This window comes from Micromys minutus (genome assembly GCF_963924665.1).
Source record: "Micromys minutus genome assembly, chromosome: 10".
NCBI classification, from domain to species: Eukaryota; Metazoa; Chordata; class Mammalia; order Rodentia; family Muridae; genus Micromys; species Micromys minutus.
In genome coordinates, this window is record NC_137979.1 from 14,420,830 (window position 1) to 14,446,154 (window position 25,325).

At 49.8% G+C, this 25,325-nt stretch overlaps 1 protein-coding gene across 1 annotated transcript; it reads left to right on the forward strand.

The window, feature by feature from the left end:
- Window positions 1–6,716: 6,716 nt before the first annotated feature.
- On the forward strand, window positions 6,717–22,104 carry ADORA2B (adenosine A2b receptor; the record flags this gene model as incomplete). Its single annotated transcript, XM_080922792.1, has 2 exons — window positions 6,717–7,051; window positions 21,441–22,104. The coding sequence occupies 2 exons, from the start codon at window positions 6,717–6,719 to the stop codon at window positions 22,102–22,104; spliced, it is 999 nt and encodes a 332-aa protein (XP_080778918.1).
- Window positions 22,105–25,325: the final 3,221 nt, after the last annotated feature.

Below are 25,325 nucleotides of genomic sequence, written 5' to 3' on the forward strand. Positions count from 1 at the left end.
CTTGATGATAATGGACTGTAAGCCAGCCCTAGTTAAATGTTGTCTTTTATAAGATTAGCCTTGGTCATGGTGTCTCTTCACAGCAATGGAAACCCTGAGACACGTGGCACACACTTTTACCCACTAAATCATCTCTCTAGCCCCTTGGCCCTATTCTTTATTAAAATGTCTAAATGGATTTAATCTTTTACCACATGCCCTGAGCTCATCCTTCCAAGCACAGCAGCTGGCTTCCCAGTGTCATCATGGATCCAGGAGCATTTCATCAGTCCGGACTATAGACATAGTTCCCTTGGTCCCAGGGCAGAACAATCTCTCATCCCTTGTCTGCAGCATGGGATTGTCCTATGAGCAGAACATCTACTACTGGTGTGTGGGGGGTCCTTGAGAATATAAGAGGCTTTCTTGCCTCAGGTGAGTAATAACTGGGAAGGAGAAAGCTAGGGTCCCAAAACACAATGGTCACCAAAACCACCTGGACAAAGTCTTCTGTGTCTCTGTGTTGCAAACTCAAAGTATGAGTTTCATGGCACGGTGAGCTTTGAGAAGTGTTTACTAATAGGGTCCCAGGTGAGAGTCTAAGAAAAAGAAACAAGCAGAGAAGATCCCAAGGAAAGGACTGGCACCAAAGGTCACAGGTTGGGGGTTCAGAAGACTTTTCTGAGTTGATGTCTTGTGGGGAGGAGCCATTCAAGCCAAAGGATGACAAATGTTGTCTTGCTCATAAAGTGCCCCTGTACCTCCCCATCCCAAGTGTCTAGACCAGAGTATACCTGGGTATAGCTTGTGTAAAGGAGAAGAAACAAGACCAGGGCTGGACATAGAAGCAGAGGCAGGTTAATGTCTGTGAGTTCAAGTCCAGCCTGCTCTACATGCAGAGTTCCAGACCAATTGGGATGACACAGTAAAACCCAAGAGAAAGCAAAAAGAATGAAGGAAAGCAACAGAGCCCCTCCGGAAGAGTGACGTCCCCGTCACTATTCTGCCTGATTGTTTTCTGTCTCTTGTTTCATCACTGTGCTATTGTTAATGTCTCTGAATGATTTATGCTGTGGTTTATACGTCTCCTCTAGAACCCACATCAACAGCAGCACTGATAGGACCTTTAAGACTTGGTAGGTGTGGCCTCTTTTCAAATGTACTCAAACCAGAGTGTGTGTGTGTGAGTGTGAGTGTGTGTGTGAGTGTGTGTGTGTGTGTGTGTGTGTGTGTGTGTGTGTGAGAAAGAGAGAGAGAGAGAGAGAGAGAGACAGAGAGAGACAGACAGAGAGAGACAGACAGACAGACAGACAGACAGACAGACAGACAAAGTGGACTCAGAAGGGTTGGTCAGGCAGGTGCTCCAGAAGCTTGGACAGCATGATACAATTCACATCTTAAGATGCTGCCTTTGGAAGCCATGGAAGAGCAGCAACTGACAAAGGACGGAGTGTAATGATAATACATGCTGGGTATAAAACATGGTGGCTTAATAGATGTTGGGTAGGTGATGGCGGTAGTTAGCGTGAGTGGGCTTAAGTGGGGGAGCAGCAAGGAAGACAGATGGGTGGCTGTGTGGAGAGAAGAGAGGACTCAAGGCTAGCCTGTATATGAGTGCACTGAGCCCTTAATGCTAATTCCTGCTGCTAGTGGTTTGAATAAGTCTACCCCCCCCCCAGAGGTGCATGTATTTAAGAGCTTGGTCCCCAGTTAGTGGGACTATTGGAGAAGGATTAGGTGCAGCCTTGTTGGAGGAGTATGACTGAGGATGGGCTTTGAGGTTTCAAAAGCCAACACACTCAGTCTCTCTGTCTGTCTCTGTCTCTCTATCTCTTTGTCTCTCTCTCTCTCCCTTCTCCTCTCCCCCTCCCCTGGACTTTATGAATCAGATGTGAACTCTTAGCTACTTCTCCAGCTCCGTGCCTGCCTGCCTATTGCCACACTCCCCCCCATGCTAACAGACTCACCCTCTGAAACTGTAAGTTAGATACTTCCTTTTATAAGTCGCCTTGGTCATGGTGACTCCTCACCGCCGTAGAACAGCAACTAAGACACTGCTGAAATGCAGAAAGGGCAGGAAATCAAGGGCTGAATGGGAGATGCTCATGCTTTTAGGAGAATTGAGTAAATGTCCACGCTCATAAATGAGCTTAAGTGGAACCAAAGGGACTCGGGATAAAGCTGGTTCAGTCTGCAGAACAGACAATGGTTTGTGATTCTCTGTGGGACCAGAGGACAGGAGTGTGTGTGACTAGTGGGCGTATTGACGAACAGCCTGTCTCCCCATTATCTGGGCCCAGTGGTCTCTGGTTAATGCAGTCTGAGTCAGAGATGGTGAGCTGCCAAGCTCCTCTCTTGGCAGATCACTTGGGATTAGTTAGGAATTTCTGCAGAAATCCTATTACTTCTCCTGAAGAGGGAGAAATAAGACATTGTGGGAAGGACCCTGATTGAAAGTCCCTTCTGGTGTCTCTTGGCTTCCTGAGTCCCAACACAACCACATCTCTTCCACAAAATTCTGTCCAGATGGATAAGGTGAGACCCAAGATTCCCCTGGCCCAGAACGTTTAAGCTCTGAATCCTTGAGGCATTGCCAGTCCTGGGAAACAAGACAAATAGACAGTCACTTGTTCTACAGGATACTTATAATAATGCTAAAAATAGAAGTGTTGGGCGAGGGTGTTTCTGAGGCCTGTTGTGTTGTTTAAAGACAAAGGCTGATCCTCTCTCTCCTGATCCTTGGCACCACATGGTTTCAAGGTGGCTGACACATAGTGCTCACATAGCGGTCTCGAGAGGAGAAGGAGAACCTAACCTTTCCCGCACAATTCTCCTTAGATCCTACAGGTCAGACTCAGTTGGACCAACCACTGGCAAACAGGAAAGGGATTGTCTGATTGGTATAGGTCAAATGAGAATCAATCCAGAGGGTGAATGAGTGCCTGAGAACTTCTGCTGGTGCCAAGAACTTGCTCTTGGTGCTGAGAGCACTGAGCAGTTTGCAGGGAACAGGGTCCTGCATTTCCCACGGGACCAACAAAGCACGGTTGTGAACTAGAAGCAATCTAGATGTTGCTAATAACTGATTATTGCTTTCTAAAATCTTTTCCTGGCTCCTTTATCCTCTCCAGCTGATGTGTTTTACAGAGCACACTGGTGAAAAATAGCACTTTCTGTTTTTCTACCCTAGGCCTCTGAAGTTCCCTGCAGTAGCAAGCATGGGACTTCAAGTAGCAACAGACGACTCTAGACATGGGGCGCAATGACCATGGACTTGGAGCTCACACCTTTGGGAGAATTAAACCAGCTTTCCAGAGAAGAGACGGGCTGGGGGCTGGGCAAAAAACCCTCAAGTGGCAGAAGAGAGACAACAGTCAGCTGCCTGGGCCTGGGAAGTGTGACTTGCAGGCCACTGAGTTTGAATTCGGGTCATCAGGCTGCTGCAGCAAGGGTCTTTACCTGTGGAGCCATCTTCCTGGGCCCCTGCTCTCTCTCTCTCTCTCTCTCTCTCTCTCTCTTCATAACCCCTTCTTTCTGAGTTTTCTCTTTCTCTTCCTTTTTTAGATTTTAATTGATCCTTTGTGAATTTCACATAATGAACCCTAATATCACTCACCTCCTCTTCATCTCTGCCCTCTGCCCTTGCAACCTCCCTCTTCATAAGAAAACGAAACATAACAAAAAAAAAAAAAAAAAAAAAAAATAGAAATTCGCTGCAAAAACAAGGGTTCATTGCAGCTTTGGATCTGCAAGACCAGCCCTTCCTGTGCTCCAGCAGATTATAGACGGGATAGATACTGATGTGGGCCAACTCAGAGCCCTGTTTGCAGGGCTGGGTGGAGGCTGCGCTGGTCAGCCCTCTAGGATTCTGCACCACAAAAGACTGCTCTCCTGCCCTCAGGGCTGGTTCTCCTGCACCCACCCCGCCAGGAGAGTGGTGTTCGAGTCTGTGTGTGATTGAGCGTGTGCGTGTGTGTGTGTGTGTGTGTGTGTGTGTGTGTGTGTGTGTGTGTATGTGTGTGTGTGTGAGCTCTCCCAAGTGCTGCAGCTGAGGGGTAGGGCCAGCTCAGCACAGTGCTAGGATATCAACAGGGCTTCAGGGGTCAACCTAGACCAGGAACATTTGCATGGCCTTTGATGGTAACTCTGGCATCTGACATCAACACAGACCCTGGCTTTGATAGGACCATTGGCCCAGACATGGACCCCAGTAGCAGCACGGGTCTGGATGTCCCCATGGTCTCAGATGGCAGCTCGGGCCACTCAGATCAGTATGCCCCCAGCATGATTCCTCAGACATCTACATTTTCTCATATGGTAGCCTAGACCATGGACATTTGCACAGCCTTTGGTGGTAGCTTAGGCCATGGAAACTGACACAGACTCTGGCTGCAGCAGAACCTTAGACCATGGCCTCAGGTGGCAGCACAAAGCACTCAGAGCCGTTTGGCCCCTGGCATCAGCACAGACTGTGATAGGCCACTGACCCAGACATCACCTGTGTCAGCAGCCCAGGCCTGGATATCACCATGGTAGTGATGCAGGTTCCAAACATCTGCCCATTCCTCAAGCCATTGCGTCTCCAGTTCGGTGAACAACCAAGTGGCTTCGAGCTCCCCATCTCTCCACCAAGTACTCCATCTTTCCTATCACACCATCACACATTTGATCATGGTGGTGCTCACATGGGAGGGAGGTGAACACCTGGGTGTCTCTCTTCCAGCCAACTCCCTTTGTTTTGTTTTTTTGTTTTTTTCTTTAAACAAGATTATTTTGGCTGCTATCAGTCCCTCAATTTACATATTGATTTCAGGATCCACTTGTCAATTTCTTCAAAGAACCCACTAAACGTCCTGAACGAAAGTATGGTTAACTGTAGTTGGTGGTAAATTCCTGTTCTGAGTCAGGAGGATCAGGAATTAGTTCAAGATCCTTCTCAGTCTTCTGACTACCCTGAGCTATACAGACCCTGTCTCAAAAATAAAGATTTAAAAGGGAGACAGATTTTATTGACTCTTTAAGTTGATGCTGGTGCTTTCCCTGACACCCTCCATGTGGTGACTTTTGAGACAGGGTCTCTCACTGGGTTCCATTCTTCTCAGGACAAGATGCCCATGACTCCTTCCTGACATCACTCCTGTTTGCCAAACAACATTCTATAACCACCAACCACAGCCATTTCACGGGCCAGCGAGTCTTCTTTTCTTTTCTCCCCTCTCCTGGCCATGGCTGTTCGTACCCTTCCCCCACCTCTACCCCACTGGCTCCAAGTGCTCACTGCCAAAAAGCCCACTCTGGAAAAGCCATTACCCCAGGAAGTCTCTCTTTCCTCTGCCCATTTCAAAGTCATATGCCATTCTCTGACCTCTATGAGGTCCCAGCTTGTCATCTGTGTCAGGAGGCAGAAGCCAGTGTGTCAGGTTCTATGTGAAGGTGAAGCAGATGCTATCAAAATTCAGATGACCAGGGCCAATATTTTGTAGAAAACATATAGAAATACATAAGATATTTTTAAAAATAAGTTTTTTTTTCCCCTCAGCACGGGAACTAGAAAGAAAAAAAAAAATCCTTAAAATAACCAGTTAGAACATGTACTCTGTGTGCTTTGGTGACTTTCTTGTCTATGCTATGTGCGGGCCCTTGAAGATTTGCTGTTATCTTTACAACTAACCCCGAAATGTTTTTTTCTCTGTCTGTCTGTCTATCTATCTATCTATTATCATCTATCTATATCATACAGTCCAACCATGCAAAAAGTACAATTCAATGCACTTTCCCCTCCCCCTCTCCCACCCACATTCACAGAGAGAAAGCTAATCCAGCCACCACATTAAAGAAAAAAAAAGCATCCGGTTATTCCTCAAAGAAGCTCTTAGAAGGTGTTTTGGTTCAGCTTAATATTATTTTCAGTCATCTTGGTTGTGTTGACAAACCCCTTAACTATCCTGGCTGATGAGTACAGGTAGCGGTTTCCGCGGGGCAGAAGGCACAAACACCTGTGTTCTAGAAAGACTGAAGACTCCAGAAGCCAAGGAGCAAGCAGCCAGGGCTCGCCAGAGCGAGGTGTGGGGTGCAGGCGCTGGACGATGCTGGGGGCTTCTTGCCGGTGAAAGGAAGGACAGACAGATCACTCCCAAGTGTGGGCACTCAGCATCCTTCTTGGGGTGGACGAGGGCGGCAGAGGCTGAGGAGAGGCGGCGCTGAGTGAGCGGAAGCCAGTCTCAGATAAGTGGGTTTGCGAGCGCAGGGCTGAGCGGGCGAGCACCCGGGCCGAGCAGTGGTGACCACGGGGACAGGTGGATTAGGGGCTGCGCGGGGAATGCAGCTGCGAGAGGAAGCCCGGGCCCGGACCTGGGGTGCAGCTCGGGTGCGGGACAGGGAGAAGGCTGGGACTTCGCGCCCGGGCGGGAGGTGGCTAAACTTCGAGGTGACTTTCTTGAATGTTTCCCGCTCCCGCCTGAGGGAAATTCGGGAGCCCATTCTTCCCGAAGCTCAGGAGCAGCTGGAGCAAGGACCCCGGGCAGGGGGCGGAGCCAAGACCTGCTCCTGGCAGCCGGCCAGCGGGCGCCGCCCCCGCAAGGCCACGCCCACCGCCCCCGTCCCGAGCGCTCGGGCTGGGCGGTGCAGACCGGGACGCGCGGTCTCGGCGCTGTGGCCATGCCTGGCGGCACCTTAGCGGCTATCCTGAGCCCAACACAACCCCGGTAGAGGACTCCCCGGGCCCGGTTGGCCCGGCCATGCAGCTAGAGACGCAGGACGCGCTGTATGTGGCGCTGGAGCTGGTTATCGCCGCGCTGGCGGTCTCGGGCAACGTGCTGGTGTGCGCTGCGGTGGGAGCCTCGAGTGCATTACAGACCCCCACCAACTACTTTCTGGTATCGCTGGCGACGGCCGACGTGGCCGTGGGACTCTTTGCCATCCCTTTTGCCATCACCATCAGCCTGGGCTTCTGCACGGACTTCCACAGCTGCCTCTTCCTCGCCTGCTTCGTGCTGGTGCTCACACAGAGCTCCATCTTTAGCCTCTTAGCGGTGGCTGTCGACCGGTATCTGGCCATTCGCGTCCCGCTCAGGTGAGACATCTTTCTTTCCTTGGGCTGGTTAAAGTTCTACAGAGGGGCGCCCTCTCCAGGCCCACGGTTTTACTTTCTGGAATCCCAGATAGGCCAGATTAGGAGCACGCTAGGCACTGGAGTGGAGGATGCCAGCCATCTACCTCGACACTTGTTCTGCCGGCTCTTGAGGCCCTCCTGGGTTGGCAGAACAGGCCACTGACTGGGCGTTCCTTAGACTTCAGGGATGCCCCAGTCGCCCCTAGTTTAGGGGATCAGCATAAAGACACCCTTAGGGACTTTGGGAAGTGCGCGCCCAACGAGGTACCTGCCACAGGTTCAGGAAGCTCAAGTTCCTGGAGGTTTTTGGTGGTTGCATTTCCACTGTGCGCATTCCTGGCCATCTGCAGAGACAGAGCTGCTGCCCGGAGCCGGGCATGCGGATCAGAGCAGCTGCCAGACGCGGTCCTTGGCGTAAAGGGCCAGGAAAAGCTTCAGCTAAGAAAGAGGCAACTTTGGACGCCGGAATTGGCACTTTTAGAAGGGGCATTAGGACTAACGACACAGCTTTAAAATGCGCCTACTTCTAAATGAGGAATTCAACTCTGGTGGGAAACTCTAGGAACATTGGTCCCTACTAGCTTCATAGTGGCTCAGAGCATTTCCAGACATTTTTAAAGAGCTACTGTGCTGACTGGTTCACTGAACACTGACAAGGCGGCCCTAGAAATTCTAGCCCATTGTGTAACCTTATTTGTATACTGCTGCAGTGCCCAGGAGCCTGAAGAGAGGCCCAGAAAACTGGTGACTGCACCCTGTTCACTCTCTGAGTATGCCTAAATCACTTTCTCCTTGTTCCCTGCGGCGGGGGGGGGGGGGGGGGGGGGGAGGATCCAGGGCAGGGAGCCAGTCAGTTGGGGAAGTGTCTTCCACTTGAAGGTAATAAATTTAAGTTGACTTCCTTGATGCTTGTTACTGCCTGGGCCCTTTAGCATTTTTGAGGTGAGCTTCGGATCTCTTTAGATTTGGGGCAGAGATGAGGAAACTGAGTCACAAGAGTAGGGAGAGAAAGGCAAGAAGTTAGTGAGCTCTGAACATGTGCTTGGCAACCCCAATTAAATGTACACGTTTAATCCTCGAACCATCCAGAGGACAGTGTCTGTCACCTGCATCCTGTAGGTGAGGGGCCGTAACCCAGGGAGATGAGGGTCTGGTTCGGGATGCTCTGTCCGGCAGAGTGGCACTGTGTCTTTAGCACGCCATCCGCCTGTCTCACTGGGCTGTGTGTGGTGCCCGTGTTGGTGAAGATGTGAATGGGGATCTTCTTGCTGTTTCCAGAAGAGGACCCTGTCCGTAGTAAGCGGCTGTTTATAGGAGAAATGTGTTTGATTGGCAGAAAGCTCCTACAAGCTCCAGTAATGGGCAGATGTGACAAGCCTGGTCCCTGTGGCTTGTGCCTTGGGTCCCAGATGAAACAGGAAGCCCCCGCTTTTGTGTGGGTAGCTTGCTTGTTCCACGTCCACTGCCCTTGGCATCTGACCAAGAGACTTCACACACATCCCCATCAAGTAATGCTACAACCCAGGGATTTCTGAGCCTGGGGCTGCATCGCATTCTTTTCCCTCCATTTTTGTGGATCTGTGCTTGTCTCTTGCCTCCCATTGTAAGTACTTGGTGGCCTTTTGAACTCCTTTTCCATAGGGCAGCCAGCTTCAGTTGCCCCATGTAGGGGAACCCCTTTGGGCTTGCCCCTGGAAGAGCCCCAAATACACACTGCTCACCCAGACCAGCTCCAAGTATCTCTTGTGTCACATGACTTGAGCAGGAAGTTCCATAAATGTTTAAATCTGTTAGTTCTTGTCCTGGGTTTTGCTGGGCGGGTCTTGAAGAGAGTGGGTGTGGGTGTCTTAAGGGGAAACAGATGTGAATCATAGGCTCCTTACTTCTCCTTTGCTAATGGTGAGGGGCCAGTTGGAGGGGAAGGAGGGACAACAAGCTGGAGCCCAGTGTGTCCATTCCCACCCCTGGGTCTGTCCTCCGGGATCTGGAAGTGTGCACAGCAGTCTCCTGCACCACACCTGGGCAGGTGTGACTGTCTAACCTGTCCGTGCCATTGTGTTAGCTTGAGAAGCTTATTGGGTTCTTATCCTTCCTTGAGCCCTCCTGGGAGGCGGTGTGAGTCTGGGCCTTTTACCCTCAGCAATTCAAACCACAATCCAGTGGCGACAGGTTGAAATGTAGATGACTTTGAGCTGAACACTCTGTGGCAAGTGGCTGTAGTTCCAACTCCTCAAGGAGGCTGAGGTCAGGGGATTGCTCAAGCCCAGGAGTTCAAGGTTAATTTGGGCAAGCAAGACCCTTGTCTGGAAAAAAAATGCAGATTATAGGGCACAGTTGGGTTCACTGAATCAGAGTCTGGGGTAGGGTATATATAGGTTTCCAGTGTTAGTATCTAACCTGGGTCTGTCACATCAAGCTTAGCCCTCCAACTGTCAGGTAGGCCCTGAAATGATATGCTTCTCTTTTTTGATATGGGCTAGGTCTGAGTTACCCCAAATTCTGAGTTGGTTCTGAGATCCTTTTGGGGGGCCATGGAGCTACAGGTGGGCAACAGGACAGAAGGGCCCTACTAGGATTGGGATGTAGTGGTCAGGCATGTGATTTCAGCAGTCAGGAGCCTAAGGCAGGAAGATAATCACTAGCTTGAGGCTACATAGTAAGTTTCAGTCCCAAGACAGCCCTGCTGCAGTAGGAGACCCTGTATCATACGTACATACAAACATATGTATACACACACACACACACACACACACACACACACACGGATTAAGATTACACACTTCTCTGCCAGAGAGGATCAGAGTTCAGTTTCCATCAACCCACATCTGGGTTGTACTTTTAGCTTCAAGGAATTCAAAACCTTTTTCTGGTCTCTTTGGGTACCTACAATTGGACACACAACACATAAAACACTTAAAAATATATATATTTTAAAAATCACCCTGTTTAGGAGACAGTGTCTCTCTTGCAGGAAGCCAAGCAGTGAGTGGCAGGAAGCCCAGTGAGTGAGCACCCAGGGTGTGACACCAGGGTGTGACACCCAGGGCAAGCATTTGTCAGCGCTGAATGCTTACAGGGCAAAACACACTCTTAGGCTTTACTCTGTGGCTCAGATGGTGTCCTGTGGTGGGAGCCCCTGGTTCCCATGAACTAGCCTTGGTTTTACTAATGTGAAGGGGGGGCTGCAGCATGAAAAGGGGACTCCAGGCAACACTAGGCATAAAAACAAATGATCCTTTTCATGCTCGTTTGAAAAAGGAGCAGACTGTCCTTTGTTCTTAACGGTGAGGGGCATCCACACCGACGGTTCTGCCTTCTGCCCTGGTGAGACTCCCGTGCTGGAACCTTCCAATGTGGGCTGTGTTCGAGATAGACACGGCAGAGCTGGGTTGTGTGCTGGTGACTGGAGGTGAGCCACAGCTTTGCCCACAGCAACCCCTGGCTCTCACTTCATCCTTTGGCTGGTCCTGGTTGGTTCCCACAGGAGTACTTCCTCCTGCATAGCCTAATCCTGTTCCCCTTCACACTGTAGCCAAAGCAGAGCTGACTCGCTCTGGGGGGTGGGAGGGTGCAGGCTCCCCCCTCTGCTCACTGGACTCAGTTTCTCTTTTTACTGTGCTTGACTCTCTAGAAGGGCTGACAGGACCATTTTCCTAGAGGTACTGAAGGAGGTGTTTTGGAGGGAGATGTGTTTACTAAATCACCAGAATAAAAGAGTCATGTTCATCTCTTTCTGTTTTCTGCCGCACTGAGGGTGTGTGTGTGTGTGTGTGTGTGTGTTTTGCTATGTTCTGAATGGGAGGTAGGGATGTAAAAACGGAATGGAACAGAGAGCCAGAGGACAGATCTATATAGAGCTCGCTGGTAGGATGGTAGAAGAAAAACTGGTCTGTCTGTTTAGAAAAAGAAAATGCATTGACCTGCTCAGTAGGGGCTACAGCTCTGCACCGCCGGCTTATTTAATAAGTTTTCATGAAGGAAATTGTCAGAGGCTCCCTCACAGGTCAGTAAGGGGATGGGATGGCACAGGGTTTGGGCAAGCTAGGCAAGCAGCAGGTGCCATCAGTTGAGGGCAGGTGGCTACAGGCTCTGGGGTGTGGCCTGCAGGTCTTGGCTCCTGCTCAGAGTGCAAGCCCAGAGTTACCCAGAACTGGGCGTTGCTTTGTTTATCCTCCGTTGTTGTTTATTCTTGGTTGTTTGCACATAAGGGTCTTTTTTCATCTCCAGGGCTGGAACAACAACCTTACAGCTGGTTGGCTCTTGTCGGGCAGGCTCTCCATTGAGGCCGACATGGCAGACAGCGGTGGGTAGGTTGGGTTGGGGAGGCCCTCATGCCTTTCTTGAAACCAGGCTGGACCTGAGATCACACACTCAGGAGGGCTCTGGCTGTGGGAGAGGTCAGGCCTGAGGTAACCAGGCAGTTATCAGAGCATGGAGATGTCCAGGCATTAGGTGTTGGGAGTGAGGTTGGCAAGCACTCTGGCTGTTACAGCTTCCCCCTGAGGGGTGGGAGGAGAAAGTCCCTCTGGTCATCATGGGTTCTCCCCTTGAGTAAGGTTCTCATCTGTGCTCCGAACGGCACAGCCACTGTATGAACTATACCTCTTCTGCCTGCGGGGAGGGGCTGTGGCCCAAGGACAGCCAAGCCAGGAAGTGGTTCTTGGCTTTGCACCTTAGATCATGATCTACACCCAGTTCTGGAGGGAATGGGTTGCTGCCTGCAGCTATCCAGAGAATGAGGTGCTGGGAAGTGTGTGGTGTCTGTTCTTGGTTGTCAACTTGACTACATCAAGAATGCACTTAAACCCAAGTGGCTGGGTACAGCATCGAGGGAGGTTTTCTTAATTAAATCATTTGAAGTAGGAAGACCCACCTTTAATCTGGGCCACATGTTGTGCTGGCGGCCAGAATAAAGGACGTGGGAGAAGGAAGGGGACTCTGCCGGCTTGCTCTCAGTCTTGAAGTCCACACCTTCACTGGCGTTAGAGCCTACTGCTTCAGGATTCCAGCATCTCCTGAAGACCAGCAGAGACACCCAGCCTAGAAGACTGAACAACTGCTGGACTCTTGGGCCTTCCATTGGTAGACAGCCATTGTTGGACTAGCTGGAACACAGCCTATAAGCCATTCTATAAATTCCTTTTACATATGTGTTTGTATATACACATGTTCATATGTGTGTGTGTTCATATGTTCATTCTAGAAGTTCTGTTCGTCTAGAGAACCCTGACTAATGCAGAATGTCAGGAATTTCTTTTTCTAAACAGGCAATTTACTTTCCTTTCGCATGCACAGGGTCTGCAGCCCTGCAGTTTCCCTCCTCACAACCACTAGCAGGATCCAGCCTCTTCTGTCTGGCCTGTGGCAGTCCTGCTGTGCCTCACTGGGGGCTGTTCGAAGCATGTCCTCAGTTGCCTTGTGTGTTAGAGTTTTCCACTTGTGAACAGCAGCACACAGGGCTAGACCCGAGAACTCGGTGCAGCAGGCATGTCAAAGATGAGGCTCAGAGTTCTTAGCTTGGGATCACCCAGGAAGTCAGGGCTACATGAACCTGCTTTCCCTAGGAGCTCCAAACGGTATGGACAGACAGCTACAGGGAAAGAACCCAGGCGCCGCCCAGGTTCTGTAAGCACCCTTTGCTGAATGGCCGGTGAGTGACAGGCAGCGGATTGGGATGTGGGCCCTTTAAAGTATTGCATGCAGCCGACAAGATGCAAGGCAGCTGGAGACCAATGTGACTGCAAGAAGAAACCGTGTTTGGCCCACACATGCTCGCACTCAGAGCTCCTGTTGTAGCTGCAGGACTGTGGGATCTTATCCTTGCTGTGAAGGTGCCCCCCTTCCAGACCGACCCCCATATAGTAAACCCAGAGGGAGGGGCTGGGGAGGCAGTTGGGGTAGGGCAGGCAGGTCGCAGAGGTGGGTCACCTGGGGGCTTCCTAGGAGGCTCAGGTTTTGTCCTAAAGGTTCTGGTGAGTCACTAAAGGACCCAGGAGGTGCATGTGCACAGGAAAGGGCACAGAAGAGAAAGCAAGCACACTCGTCTTCGACCAGCACCAGCTGAAGCAGCCCTCCCACATCAGTTTCCTCACCGTACCTCCTCCTGCTGGCTCCGACTGACGCTGGGTTGTGTGCCACATCTTCTTCACATTTACTTATTTGTGCGTGTGTGTACACGTCAGGGTGTGCACATGACGTTGGTTCTCTCCTTCTACCACAGGGATTGAACTCAGGCTTGCTGAGACAGGGGAGCTCCCATAGCCCAGGCTATGGCAGGACTTCTGTGCATATGCCACAGTGCTTGGCTAGGAGTGTCTGTTAGAAAGGTTGTTGGGTTCAGTGGGTTTGGATTTTTTTCATCGGAAGCGTGAACATGGTCAAAATGTTCTCACCCCATCCTCCATCAGCCGGATCTCAAGCTCAAGCTGGGATAGAGAGAGAAGCCACGGCTCCTGGGACTAGAGGCAGCTCGGAAAGTGGGGCCACAGGCTGCCACACTCCAGATTTGTTCTTCTAAATACCTTTCCAGTCCCTGCTGGTTGTCCATCTGGAACTTCTTATCCCAACCATTTGCATTTCAAACGGAATGGCCCACCGCCTTGTTTCTGTAGAACTCACCACATCTCTTTGTTCTCTGATCGCCTTCGATTCTGTTTTGGGTATGATTGTGAATTTATTTTTGTGTCTTTATGGTCAGTTCACTGTGGTTTCGAGAGTCGAGATAACAACTAGACCAGCGTAGAATTATTTACTTATTTCGCTAGAGGCGATGTCTCCTAGCCCAGGCTGGCCTTGGTTTCACCTCTCACTTCCCCCTGCTCATGGGTGCTGGAGTTTCAGGTGTGTGACAGCGCACGCGGTTTATGGGTGTTGGGCTGCATGATGCTCAGTAAAGCTTGGTACCAAGGGAGTTACATCCCAACCCGGGATGTCATTTTCTTCACTCTTGCCTATATGAGTGTGAGAGAGAAAAACAGAGACACAGGGGGTCTCATTGTGTAGCTCAGGCTGGACCTGAAACTCAAACTCCTCTTGCCTCTTCCTCCCAAGAGCTGGGGTTACAGACATGTTACTACCATGCCTGGTGCAAATGTAGCTTTTATTTCTATGTTTAAAACTATTTCATTTTAATCTTATGTGTTCATATATTTTGCCTACATGTATGTATGGGCACCACATCCATGCCTGATGCCTGCCAAATCTAGAAGAGGGTCTTGGATCCCCTGAAATTGGGGTTCAGAGGGTTGTTAGCAACCGTGTAGGTGCTTGGAGTTGAACCTGGGTCCTCTGCCAAAGCAGACAGTGGCCTCAACTGCTGAGTCGTCTCTCCAGCCCCTCAATTTTAATTATGAGTTTGGTTATGATAGATCTTTATTTTCAAACCACTGTGGCGGGCAGCTGGAGAGGCTGAAAGGATCATATAGGAAAGCCAGGTGTCATCCAGCAAGTGTGACTTTGGCAGAGGCCTTGGAGGTAAAGTGACAGCTGAACATTTGAACCTGGAGAGAGGGCTGATGTCTGAGAGTTTGAAAAGAGAGGCCCCAGGTGAGGCCTGGGACCGTAAAGAGCCTGAAGCCAGAATGGACCCACATCCAGCTAGTGGGCCAGGCCTACCGAGGTGGCTGGCCGGGGCTAGGCTAGGTGGGAGTGTGGGCGCCTTCACTGTAGGTTGGTGAGTGACTAGCAGATGGAGTGGGCAGTGTTATGTGGTATGCTTGTAGCTGAAGATGAGAATCTATGAGTTCACAGGGGCTTGGTGACATGGGTAGACTTTGGTTGGAGAGAAGAGGGAGCCCAAGGCAACTCCCAGATTTCTGGGCATCTGTATGGTGCTGCGTTGAAAGCTAGGATGCAGGAAGAGGTGTTTGGGAGCTTGTGGCCCAGTATGTTTCAGGCCTAGGTTGAACCCACAGGCTGGGAAGGGCAGTTGGGCGTGAGCTGTGGAGAGGTGGGGGCTCTCCAGTCCTTCCCTGTGTGGGTTCATTTCCTCCTGCTTTGTTGGAGCCCAGCAATGACCCTTCTGCTCTATGAAGGCCCTCCCCTCCCTCTTACATCCCAGTGCCCCTTCTTTGGTTTATTACCTGTATAGCTTCAGGTCCACCAGCCACAAACTTCCCAGTGACTTTCTGTGTGGAACATCTGCCTCCACCACTGATTTCAACACCGTAGCGGCATCTGGCCCTGCTCACTGGGCCGTGGGGTCTTGGGTCCACCCAGTACCGCCTCCTCATCCTCACTCCCCGTGTGTCTGTCCTAGCTTCCAGGACTCCTCACCTCTTGGAACTTAATGTCCTGAGGCCTCCCTGGCCTGGAATGTTACTGTTTCCCTGCTGATTCTTCCTTGTGCACACTGTGTCTTACAGTGACTGTCTCCTTGTGAGTCCCGAGCTCCTTGGCAGTTCCCTGAAACTCTTCAGCTATTTGCTTTGCTATCCTGTGGATGGACCAGCTGCGGTCAATACATCAGAATCCTATATGGAATGTCCTGAGAGGTTTATTGGAGAAGCTTGAAGAATTTGGTGGGATGGTTAGCCATCTTTGGGCATTTTCAGGAGTCTTTAGCAATGTAGCCTGCCTCATAACTGGGACCATCTCTGGCTTCAGGCTCTTTACTGTCCCTGTCTCTTGGTTGGCGGTGTGCCCTCACCTAGGGCCTCTCTTGAAACTCTCAGGCTCCTGGGTGATGTTAGACATCAGCCTCCCCTCCAGGTGTAAGTGTTCAGACGTTACTTATCCCAAATATGTCAATTGTCCGAGTTTGCTCTCTATTGCTGTAATAAAAACTGTGACCCAAACCAACTTGGAGAGGAAAGCTTCCCCCCCGCAGCCCCCTTTTCTCTGTTCTTTGAGACAGGGTTTCTCTATGTAGCCAGGGAAAAGTTTAGTTCATCTTCCAGCTTATATACAGTCCATCTCTGAGTGAAGCCAGAGCAGGAGCTGAAGCAGACTACGGAGGAACACTGCGTAGTAGTTTGCTCAGCCTGTTTTCTTAAACACCCAGGACCACCTGCCCAGGGGAAGCACAGCCCACCCCACATTGGGCTGGCCTTTCACATCTTCCAGTATTCAGGAAGTCAAGGCAATAAGTAAGTAAGTAAGTAAGTAAGTAAATAAATAAATAAATGGAAGAAAAGTCAGTCTGGGTTTTAGGCTAACATGGGCTACAGATTCAGTTCCAGGACCATCTGGACAAATGAAGCCTCTCTCAAGAAAACAGACAGACATGTACTGTCTTACAGCAGACATGTTTGTATTTACCGAGGAATGGAACTTGTGGGTAAGACTGAATATGAAGAAAACTATCCCTCAGCAGCTTTAGGGGCAGTGACAGGTCTCAGCATGTGTTCACTGAGCCATGTGCATTCAGGAAGCGCTCTGTTTGGGGCCTCATGCATGTAAAGCGCCTGCTGAGTCCCGTGCTAGCTCCTCAGCAGCGGAAAGCGCTCTGTGAACCTGTGTTAAGTCGTAGCTGCAGTTGGAGGTGGCTCCAGAATCCCCGTTTCTGAGAGGGCTCAGGCTGCGTGGCCCAGGCTGTGCCACTGCCCAGGGGCTCTGAACAGGAAACCTCCTGAGAGCTGGTGGCCTGGTTTAGCAGAAAGCTGTCCCAGAAGTCCCTCTGCAGTCCAGGGCCCAGCCCCCAGTCCATCCATTATGTAATCAGCAATCACACTCTTTGTGGGACTGTTCCTACCAATCTCCTTAGCCAATGAGCTTTATAAGGAAGATCTGTACACAGCTCTGGACACAGCAGAGAGTCGTGACCATTGGCCAGAGTCTCTGCATGCTTTCTCAGGGCAACCCTTTAACATGGGCCTCGAAGGCTTGGCTTGTTCCTGCCTTGATTGGAAGGCAGCAGCTGCCTGCACTCACTCCTCCTGCCTGTTCCTTAAGTTTGTCATAGTCTTGGGGTAGACACCCTGGCCTCAGCACTGCCCTGGCTGCCCCCCCACAGCAGAACACCGATTGGCAATGAGGACCAGAGGCTGGAATGATACGTCCTTTCATGAACAGTTTGTGAAGATGCCACAAATGGAGAATGTTCTGAGGACCCTTGGTGCACAGGGAACCAGGTTAGATTCTGCAGTGAATAACAGGGGCTGGTGGTCAGATATTCGGGTTCCCAAGAGTCAGCCCGTCCAGTGTCCAACCAGCATAGGGACGCCTGCCTTTTCTCCTTCCTGCTCCTAGGTCCGGGTGCTGGGGTTTGCTGTCATGGGATGGCTGTGCCCTCTAAGTGAAGAGCCTGCAGCTTTTCCCCTTAGTGGTTCTCAACCTTCCTAATGCCATAACCCTTTACTACAGTCCCTCATGTTGTGCTGACCCCCAACGTAACATTTCAGTTGCTACTTCAGAACTATAATTTTACTATTGTTATGAATCATAAAGTAAATATCTGTGAGAGGATCCTTCTCAGCTCCCACTTCCATGGTCCCAGCCTGCACCTTGTCAAATACAAAATGGCAGCAGCACCAAGATGGCAAAGCCATTTCTGTTTGCCTGGTGAGCTCTCCTCCTCTCCTTCCTCGGCCTTGGAAGTGACAGCAGTTCTCAGAGGGGACACAGCTCCATACTGCCACTACCCAGCCTTTGTTTTTAAAACCAGCCACTTTAGCCTTCTGCCACCCCACAGGCAGCATCTCTTCACACAGGCCCTGCATCCTTCTGCTTTCTCAGCCTTGGCTTTCCCAACAGGTCCTTCCTTTGGGGGAAGATGGGGGTTGGGATAGCCTCTTATAGCTCATATTAGCCTCAAACTCCTGACCTTCCTGCCTCCACCTTCTACATGCCAGAATCACAGGCACGTCACCGCCCCGTCCTTTCTTCATCTTCTCTAGGGATCATCATCATCAGCTAATATTCTTCCCATGACCTTAATCTCTGTGCTTCTAGCCCTTAATCATCCGTTTCAGTGGACATTAGGATATTGGGGAAAACCCCCTAGAAACCACGCGTCAGCCTTGGCTCCTCCCCTTCCATCTAATCCACCTTCAAGGCCTGTTGCTTGTTTCCAGGATCCATTGCATCATCTGGCCTGAAATCCTGGTCCCAGGGAGCATTTTCTTGAATTTTGACGTAGTTCTTTAGCTCCTCTGTCTCCTCTTGTCCCCCTGAAACTTGGGTCACTGTGGCCAGGTGAATCTACAACATGAATAGTGCCACTCTCCAGCCGGCAAGTCTTCTAAGGCTCCTCCTGTGCAAACTGGCACTTTCTGAAAACCCGAGAGAGGGCTGTTTTTCCTGGAACCCTCCTGCTGTTCAGATTTCTACTCCCTCGTCCATAAGGTCTCCACTGAGAGAGCTTCCAGGATGTCTTACACCGGTGCTTGCCTTGTTTGTATCTTCCCGTGGGTTACTGTCATGACCTAGCATGCTAGCATTTTAAAAGGGTTGAGCCCACTCCAGGTCATAAGGACATACGTGTGTGCTTGTTTGTTTACTTTCTATCTCCTCTATGAGCTAATGTTTTGTGAGGGCAGAGATTAGGGTTCTGGTTCCTAGCAGAATGCCCAGGACAAAGGGAGAACTGAGTGGAATGCAAACAATGGACGTGGGGCAGGGTCCACAGGGTCAGCTGTCCCCTGCCGCTTCCCCGATAAAGTTGGCTCTGTTCCTTATCCAAAACAGTCTGGTATGAAACTTCCTCACGTGTGCAGGATTCAGTGGTTTTGAGAAGTTTGGTGTGAAAGGATTCCTGTTGTGAAATATAGTAGGAAACTATTCCACGAATAGGGTTCTTCAACGCTAACACTGCTTTTATTTCTTTTAAAGGATATTTATTTATTTGTGTTTGGTCAGAGGAGAACCTGGAGGAGTTTGTTCTTTCCTTCCACCATGTGGGTCCTGGGGTGGGACTCAGGCTGTGAGGCAGGGCAAGTGCCTTCATCTGCTGAGCTACCTCGATGGCCCTAATAAAGCCATTTAAAAGGAAGTAACAGGAAACCATGGTATAGTGCCAGGAGCAAGGACCTAATAGCTGGTAGCTGTAATGAGACATGTAATTCCCATACCCTTCTCTCTCTCTCTGCCTTGTGTTTCTGTGAAGTAGCCTAACTTGGTCTTGAACTCATGATCTCTTGCCTCTACTTAGCATGTCCTACCAATGTGTGATGCTGAATCGCCTCTTTAATTCCCACTCTCCACAGAGTTGCATGTGGCTCAAGATGGCCTTGAATCTTCTGTGTAGCTAAGGGTGACCCTGTTTCTGATTCTTTTCTTTTTCCTGAGTACTGGGATTACATGTATATGCTGCCACACCCTTTCTGTGATACTGGGGATCAAACCCGGGGGTTCGTGCTGGCTTGACAACTCTACCAATGAGCTCTATCCGGAGTCCCTTAATTTCCCCGAAACAAGAATCCAGAGCTCCGAGGGTCTAGTCGTTCAAAGATGTGAAGGACCTAGGCTCTTTCCTTCTTTCTCCTCTGACAAAGGTTTTTGTCTTTGATCCTCATGGTCACAAGATGGCTGCTGAGGCTTTGGCTGTCATAGCCTGTTATGAAACTGTCGGGAGCAGAAGGGTGGGGGTGGTCTGCTCATGGGCAGCAAAGGGCTGAGCTCTTCTGTAGGGAAGTTAGACTTTCTTTGGCGTCCCTTGGAGACTTGCTTTGTGTTTTATTGGCCAGAAGATCTCACTACCTGACTTAGGACAATCACTGAGCAGAGAATGGAAGTGCTAGGATTTGCTTATCTTAGAAATCCCTCCAAGGCTGGCCCACAGTCAACTGAACTAAATTAATATTAAGTCAAGGGGCTGGAGATACAACTCAGTGGTTAAGAGCACTGACTGCCCTTCCAGAGGACCGAGGCTCCCCATGTTGGGAAGCACCCACATGGCAGCTCACACCTGTCTGTAACTCCAGTTCCGAAGCTTCTGACACCTCACACAGACATGTACATGTAGGTCAAACACTGGTGCACATGAAATAACACATGTGAAATTAGTGGTGGAGCCTAGTGCAGAGCTACCTCGTGGACAGCCTTTGTGGGGGCTTTTGTTACCCTGCAGATACTAATTGTGCTATTGACATCCCTGAGGCACTGGCAAGGAACTGCATTTTTAGGAGGTTTTCATCACTAGCCAAGGAAAATGCAGGGAGCAGCTGAGCTCAGCAGGCCGTCCTGTAGTAAAGGCCCAGTGCTGAGAGGAAATGGCAGAGACAAGCCATCATTAGATCACATGAAGCAAGTCACAGATGGCTTCCTCCGCAAACTGCACGGGTTCTGTGGCCCAGGCCGCTGCAAAGCCATTGCTAGCAGGTAGCGAATGAGGGGTGTTTTTATAATGGCTCTGCTTTGAGAACTGAACTAAATACTGGGCACTGTGCTAGGTCCCGGGAGCACCAGTTCAGCAGGATATGCTGTCTTCAGGTGGTTATCGTTGTAGTTAAGGGGAAATATATGTAACACGTTGAGGGCCAGTTATCAATGTTGATTTCAGCAAGTCTCCGGCCAGCAGCTTTCTGTACAGGAGGCATTAGCAGACCCGTGTCCTAGCTGTCAGCAGTGACGCCAGCCATTTGTCTGCAGAAGCTGCAGGCTGTTTTCCTTTGGTGAGATAAGATTTTGCTTTATGGCCTCAGCTGACCTCAGACCCGGGAACCTCGGCTTCAGCCTCCCGACTGGAGGACTGCAGGTGTGCAACCAGTTCTGAAGCACACTTTTGGTGTTGAGAGAAGTGACTCTTGTCAAAAGCTACAGGTGGTGCCACCAAAGTCCAAGGGGCTCCATGGACCCTCATTCAAGTGTCACCTTATGAGTCAGGCTTCATGTGCATGTCCCTTAAGATGCTGGGTTGGTTGGTTGTCTGTTTGTGCACGGTCCGTTCACTGTTTATCTCAACAATCAAACAGTACCTTACAGGAGATCTAGGCTTACCCAGTGTTGAGGCCATTAAAAAGGGCCTCTAAGACACATGTACCTTTTGTCACAAACCATTACTAAACAGAAATGATTACTGACTCATCCATATGAGTCTTTTTTTTGTTTGTTTTTGTTTTGTTATTTTTTAGGTAAGGCTTCTCTACATAGTGCTGGCTGTCCTGGAACTTACTCTGTAGACCAGGTTGTCCTCAAACTCACAGAGATCCCCTGCCTCTACCTCCTGAACGCTGGGACTAAAGGCATGTGCTAACACACCTGGCTAAGAATAACAGTCTTAACCTTGCTTGTTGCAGCAAAGCTGAGGCCTGCTCCCATGTCTCTAGTGTTAGGTAATGGCATGGTACCTCGGGGTACCAAGGGTGAGCCTTCAAGTCTAAGAGAGCTAAAGGCTTGTGGGACACCAGCAGGGGTGGGCCTCTGGTCAAGAAATACTGTTAAATGACCAATAACATGATGTTCTCTTGAACAGGTATAAAGGTTTGGTCACTGGGACACGAGCAAGAGGGATCATTGGTGTCCTCTGGGTCCTTTCCTTTGGCATTGGATTGACTCCATTCCTGGGTTGGAACAGTAAGGACAGTGCCACCAGCAACTGCACAGAACCTGGGGATGGCATCACGAATAAAAGCTGCTGTCCTGTGAAGTGTCTCTTTGAGAATGTGGTCCCCATGAGCTATATGGTATATTTCAACTTCTTTGGGTGTGTCCTTCCTCCATTGTTCATAATGCTGGTGATCTACATCAAAATCTTCATGGTGGCCTGCAAGCAGCTCCGGCACATGGAACTGATGGACCACTCCAGGACCACGCTGCAGCGGGAGATCCATGCGGCCAAGTCACTGGCTATGATCGTGGGCATTTTTGCTCTGTGTTGGCTCCCAGTGCATGCCATCAACTGTGTCACCCTCTTCCATCCAGCCCTGGCCAAGGACAAGCCCAAGTGGGTGATGAATGTGGCCATTCTCCTGTCGCATGCTAATTCAGTTGTCAACCCCATTGTCTATGCCTACAGGAACCGAGACTTCCGCTACACTTTCCACAAGATCATCTCCAGATATGTTCTCTGCCAGACCGATACCAAGGGTGGGAGTGGGCAGGCGGGGGCACAGTCGACTCTCAGTCTGGGCCTATGACCTAGGCTCTGGCCTTTTCGAAGAAGGCTTAAAATAAACAATGGGACTAGACACAACTGGCTGATCCTCACTGTGGAAGACAGCCACACCTCTCAAGCATATGGCCCACCTCTGAATGCTTGCCTGGAGTTACACAGGTCTGGCTAATATGTACATGCAACTAGGAGGCTCCAAGGCTAACAAATACATTTATGAATCTATTCAGCTGCTCTTACTGTGTGAATAGTGGTGGCTTGAACTGATTCTGAAAAACTGTTTCATTTTTAAGAATCTGCCTCATTCATGGTAGAAGACTGAAACTTACCTTACTGTGAAACACTGTGAACTATTATAATGTAAGTATTTTTTCACTTACAGCAATGGAAAAATAAAAATTGGCTCTGCTAATGTATACTTGTTCCTTGGACAGCAACTCAGAAAACTGGAGTATAATTCTTTAGCTGAGACACTGTAGTGTTAATTCAGGGAATTCTATCCAAAGTTTTAAAGTAGAATTACAATAACAAAACAATTTTAAGTTCAATACTTTCTTTGCACACAAAACACTAGAGGTAGAAACTGGAGAAATGGCATCTTTCCTCTACTGCTTTGGAGCTAGGTACTGGGTTTTGCTTATCTCCCACATTAGTTTATTGGATCCCAAAGTGTGAAAATTTTACTAAGCAAAAATCACCGAAGTGCATATTATGTCCAGTGAAATAAAACTTTAAAAAGTGAGTTCCTGACACTCACTGGCTCTTACTTAGTCTACTTACTGCCTGCACCTTCCTTACCCTGAGGGCCTCTTAAAGAGGTGGCTCTGCTGAGCCCAAGTCTCTCAACTAGCAGAGAAATCTTCACTTTTCTTTGCTACAATTCATCACAGTGCTCAGCCAGCCAGAGAACGCTGCAACATGCATTTGGTTTTATTCAGCAGCTCTTCACTAATGCTCTGTGCTTTGGGGCATCACAATTTGGGGGGGGGGTCCCCTAGGCTATGAAGTTACCTACTCCATTTTTCTACCTCCGCAGTTCCTGAAAGGGTGAATGTTTAGAGGGGCCTGAAGCTCCTGACCTTCTAGGATCTGAGGTGTCAGGCGTTTCCTCCTGGGCTGAGTAATTATCACTGATCCTTTGTTCTCCAGAGCCAACCTTATCTCTCCAACACCACTCTGGTACCTAGCTTGTCCAGTAAAATTCCTAGTAGGATCTAGTTTCCTTCCAGGGCTTTAGTATGTTCTTTATCCTGCTATGCAGCCTAGAAGTGCTGGAAGAGCAAGCCCAGCTCCCTGCTCTCCACACCCTCTCCCAGCACAGCCCCACGGCAGCGCTGACAGCAGCGCGCAGGTGAGTTTAGCAGAACCTCCTCTCGTTCTTGCAGTCTTAGCTGTGTGCCTTGGTCCTTTACTGCTGACACTTTTGTCATGTAAGCTTGCTCTTGCTCAGGCTGGCCTGCTGTCCCACCTTTAAGCATTACTAGCACTTTAACAACTCATTCTAATTGCAGATACAAACATGGCTCAGGCTTTATTTGAGTCAATAATACTTCATTCTACCCAGGGACATTTCTACCTGTGGGGCTCAGAGGCTGGTTAATATAAAGATCATAGAGGGCTCTTAACCACACACACACCCTGAAGCCTACAATCTGAAGCCCACCCTGCAGCCTGTGAGGGCAAAGTGACAGTCACAAGTCTGGAAGTGCATCCCATTCCTCCATCGTGCACACCCGGAGATGGGAGTGCGTCTCCTGCTGGGCTTCTGTCCTGGAGTCCACGTTCCAACCACACCTTTTATGCTTCTTGTGTCCTCTCCATCAGTAACAGGTCTGTCAGCTGCTTGTCAGACACACTGAGCTGATGGCAGTTCCTCATAAGCTGACTAAGATAAATTGCCAGAAGATGCTTACACTGAAACAAGACACAGGCCTGTTAGGGACAAGCAGGATCATGTTCGGCCAGTCTAATCAAGACCTCACCATCACATGCAAGGAGAAGAGGGAAAGTCTGCCATGGTTTCATCCTGGCCTTCAGTGTGGTTACAACAATGGCTGACAGTCCTTGGGGCACTACACTGGCTCAGTGTTCCCAGTGAGCTCATGCAGATCTAATAGCTACCCAGCAGCTTCAAGCTTCCCTGTAATGAATGTGCAGTGACTACATTTTAAGCATTGCTACCTCCTGGGGTGAAGAAGGAGTAGGGAAATTCTTACACACATGTGGGGAGGACGACCCTGTCAGACCTGTGTCACAGAACACAACACTGATCCTGAGAGGACCATGGGACAGTCCTGTAATTTTACAGGTGAAATATACCTGACTAGTGGTTAGTGACGTGTGTGTGTGTGTGTGTATGTATGAATTAATAGAGATGCTCAAGTTGCCAACAAACATCTAAAAATATAAGTTGCTACTAGTATATAAAAAAGTAGGAACGAGTTAGACCCTACTGTTCCCACCTTAGGAGAGGAGGATGGTGCGTTTCTTTATCTTTAGAACTAAGGATGTGCAGATAGGTGCTGCTTTTACTTGATGCTCTGGAGTCTGATGGTCTCACAAAGACTGTGAGGTATAGGTGGAGGCATCCTGCTCCAAGTGAGGGTGAGGATGAGGTCGAGCTGTGTTTGGGAGCAGGGGTATGTGTGAGCAGGGGTATGTGTGAGCAGAGGTATGTGTGAGCAGGGGTATGTGTGAGCAGGGGTATGTGTGAGCAGGGATATGTGTGAGCAGGGGTTTGTGTGAGCAGGGGTATGTGTGAGCAGGGGTTTGTGTGAGCAGAGGTATGTGTTAGCAGGGGTATGTGTGAGCGTCTTTTACTCAGTTCTCTTTACTGGGCCATCTCCTTCCCCAGCACTCATTTCCAAGATTTCCTCACTGCCCCCAACAGCCTCATCTACAACCTTCTAAATAAAAAGGCAGGAAAGTAATATACCAAAAATGACATTGTGTTTTGGGAGGCTGAATCCAGGAACTGACTAAGACAAAGATAATAAACCACAATTTCTTCCAACACTGAGGGAAATGCCCATTCTGTGTAAATCCCCACCTCCCAAAAATGTGTCTCTTAAGGTCTGGAACAAGGCTAGCCTCTTCTCTCCCAACTTGTGTGCAGCAGCGAGAGCCCATTCTTACCAGCAGGCTGTCACTCTTCCGTAGCACCGAGAAGGAGAATGCTGGGCATGAGCAGAAGTGACAGGAAGCCAGACACGTGTAAGTTCTGCCAGAACTCCCTAGCACCTGGGA